This window comes from Dioscorea cayenensis, unplaced genomic scaffold (assembly GCF_009730915.1).
Source record: "Dioscorea cayenensis subsp. rotundata cultivar TDr96_F1 unplaced genomic scaffold, TDr96_F1_v2_PseudoChromosome.rev07_lg8_w22 25.fasta BLBR01001058.1, whole genome shotgun sequence".
Classification (NCBI taxonomy): Eukaryota; Viridiplantae; Streptophyta; class Magnoliopsida; order Dioscoreales; family Dioscoreaceae; genus Dioscorea; species Dioscorea cayenensis.
The window spans coordinates 7159-10728 of record NW_024087449.1 but is presented as its reverse complement, the minus strand read 5'-3'; the positions used below and the strand labels follow the sequence as shown (position 1 = coordinate 10728).

The 3570-nt window shown below is 44.9% G+C and overlaps 1 protein-coding gene across 1 annotated transcript; it reads left to right on the top strand.

Annotated features, from left to right (window-relative positions):
- The first annotated feature begins 1542 nt into the window (after positions 1–1542).
- Positions 1543–2274, top strand: LOC120255543. Its single transcript, XM_039263356.1, has one exon. It carries the CDS (start codon positions 1543–1545, stop codon positions 2272–2274), a length of 732 nt encoding a protein of 243 aa, XP_039119290.1.
- Positions 2275–3570: the final 1296 nt, after the last annotated feature.

Here is a 3570-nt window from a genome sequence, read left to right as displayed (position 1 = left end):
TGATCATTGAAGCGGGTTTTTTTGGGATGAGTTGCGTGCCGTGTGGGCCCCCACAGGTTACCTTGGATTATCTCAGGCGATTTTAATGCTACATTTGACTTGGGCGATAAAAATTTCGGGTCGACCCAAATTTTGAGGACATTAGAATGGCAAATTCGTTTCTTCAGGATCTCAAATTGGTCGAACCACCGGCGGTGGGTCACAGATTCTCCTGGACCAATGGACAAGCTGATCCGATCTGGGTGAAGCTTGACCGTTTCATTGTGAATGACGACTGTGCTCGTTTATTTCCTAAGTTGATCCAGAACAGTTTACCCCGGCTGGGGTCCGATCATGTCCCTATCAGGCTCGAATTCGGATGTCATCATTTTGTCCCGCGGCCTTTTAGGTATGAACTGGCTTGGTCCACTAATGAGGAATTCGAGAGCCATGTTAGGAAGTGGTGGGAGGAATGTGTCCCCACTGGCTGTGGTGCTTTCATCTTAGCTAAAAAGTTAATCTTTCTTAGAGGGCAGTGCGCCACTGGGCAAAGTTTTCATTCGGCTCCATCAAACTTAGGAAACTTGCTCTGCTCCTTGAGTTGGATAAGCTAGATTCGGAGGCTGAAAATAGGATTCTTTCTCACTCTGAATCTAAACGTGAGGAGGATTTGAGAATTGAGATGTCCATGATCGATGAGCGGGGAGGAGTTATCATCGGAAGCAAAGATCGAGACTGCGAGTGGTTGAAAGAGGGTGATGACAACACGAGGTTCTTCCATATGGTGGCGAATGGCCGTAAGAATAGGAATTTTATTCCTAGTATCAATCTTAATGGAACCACAACGACGGATTCTAAGGAGATTGGGAAGGTTTTCGCTTGCCAATTTCAACACCAATTTGGTCAAAAGCGTTCGGATCGGTTCATGATTGACTTCCGGAAACTCCTTTCGAATAGGAATTATGTTGATTTGTCCCATCTCGAAAGACCGTTCACGTTGGAGGAAGTTAAGGCGGCGGTTTTTGAACTTGGGAAGGATAAGGCACCGGGTCCTGATGGTTTTCCTCTATGTTTCTTTAGACAATTCTGGGAGACTATCAAAATTGACTTGCTTATTCTTTGTGAGGATTTCTATTGGGGGAGAGCTAATCTTGAGCGTATCAATTGGGCTAATATTGCTCTTATTCCCAAGGTTGACTCCCCGGAGTCGCCAGGGGATTATCGCCCAATTAGCCTTATCAATTCCTCATTAAAAATCTTATCTAAGATTTTTAGCGACTCGCCTTGGTGATGTGATTAACGTGCTTATCGATTCGGATCAGTCGGCGTTTTTGAAAGGGAGATGTATTTTAGATAATATCGCTACTGCAGAGGAACCCGATCTTTTAGTTTGCACAAGAGGAATCTCCCGGTCACATTTTTAAAAGTTGACTTTTGCCAAGGCTTTCGATGTTGTGGATTGGGACTTTATCTTTGATCTTCTGTTGGCTAGAGGTTTTGGGGCTAGATGGGTTGGATGGATCAAATGTATCCTGGCTTCATCAAAAGCTTCAATCCTGGTGAATGGATCTCCAAACGGGTATATCAGATATCACAGAGGTGCGAGGCGGGGGTGACCCTCAGTCGCCATTACTCTTTTGTTTTAGTAATGGCGACGTTCTTAGCTCGATGTTTGCGCACGCTCTCAGCTCGAAAGTGTTAGTGGGGGTCCCTTTGGGATCGTTTGGGAGGAGATGCAATCTGCACTACGCGGACGATCTTCTGATTCTGACTGCTGGTGGGTGTGAGGACCTCAGGATTATCAAGCTGATCCTCTATTTATTTGAAGGGATGTCTGGACTTGAAACGAATTTTTCAAAAACATGCCTTTTCTCTAGTCAACCTGGTGTGCTGCCTAGTCATGCGGTTGTAGATACCTTGCAGTGCAAGGTGGGCTTACTACCAGTTGTTTACTTGGGTATTCCAATATCTGGTAGAAGACCGCGCAAGCAGGATTGGGAAGGGGTCATTCTCAAGGTTCGAAAAAGGTTGGCGGCTTGGAAATTGCAACATTTGTCTTTAGGTGGTCGCCTCATTCTTGTGAATTCGGTGTTATCGGCTATCCCAACTTACTGGATGTCCATTTTCCGTTTACCTGGTTGGGTAGTTAAAGGTATTGATCGCATTAGAAGGGACTTTCTCTGGTCAGGGCCTGATATTAATCATCCGGGTTGTCGGCGGTTTCTTTGGAAAAAATCTACGTCGACCTCGGGATCAGGGGGGTTGGGGGATTCTGGACCTGGATTGCTTCAATAAGGCCCTGCTGGGGAAATGGTGGTGGAAGTTCATGACGGACCCTAATTGGAATGGATGCGGAGGTGATTCAATTTAATTATGGGTTATCTCGATCGAATCTTTGGCCTAATCAATCTGGAAGAATCTCCTTCTTTTGGAAAGGGGTGTTGAGCTGTCTTCCGGCTTTAAGGAGTTGTCTCTCCCACAAAATCTCTACAGGCAAGGAGACATTCTTTTGGAGAGACTGCTGGATCAACGGTGTCGCCCCTATGCATCTTTGGCCGGTCGAGTACAGTGAGTGCCGCCACACTAATAGCACTATCTATGAGCTTAGACACTTATTGGAGGAGCAGCCGTTCATCGACAATGAATTCGATCGGGAATGTGTTCTATTGGTGTTCGAGACATCGGATAGTCACTCAAGAGACATTAAGAGTTGGAGACTTCATCGAAATGGGATTTTTCTCGGGTCAAATCCTTCTATAATCTTTTAATTGATGGAGGACTTAGATGCCCGATCTCACGATTCTTCTGGAGAAATTGGTGTCCTAGAAAAATCAATCTATTTAACTGGCTTGTGTGGCAAAACAGTAATCCTTTCGTTGGAGAACTTAGCTCGAAGGAGATGTAACAGATTACCTACTGCTACGTGCGTCATGTGTAACGGCGGGATTGAAACGGTCGACCACTTGTTTATCCACTGCTCCTATGCCAATCTTGTCTGGGATTACTTCATCAGAATCCTTCGTCTTCCACAGTTACCGTTATCGATTCAGGATCTTTGGGGTCGGGTGGAGATATGGTTTGCACTTTTCGGAGAGGAGGGCCTTTGGGGACTTAGTGGCGAAAGCAATAATTTGGAATCTTTGGATAGCTAGAAATGATTGCATTTTCAATGCCAATATTTTGCATGCTCAATGTCTCATTGTGAAAATTGACCGTATGCTTGTATCTTGGTACTCTTCTCTCATAGATGGACCAAAGTTGAAGTTGGAGGAGGATTTCAACACTGTCAGACGAAGCTTAGAGTTCCTTGGCCCTCGTGTGAAGGCATTCGAGGAGATCCGGTCTTCTGAGGAGACGCTCGACCCTAGCACCGGCTAGTTTTAGTGTTTTGTTCATGGCTTTTTGGGGGTAGATGGCCCCGGCTTGGTTGTTCTTTTTTTCTCACTCATCACGTCTAGTGGTTCGAGTCTGTACTTTCTATCTTATTAATGCATTGTGGTTTATCCACTTTTTCAAAAAATTATGCCACTTAGTTGAGATCTACTTGGCCATTTAAAATAATGCCAATATGCTTAAAAATATAATCTATCA

Coding starts and splice junctions, on each gene's coding strand:
- LOC120255543 (XM_039263356.1), top strand. CDS start 1,543: ATGGATCTCCAAACGGGTATATCAGATATCACAGAGGTGCGAGGCGGG.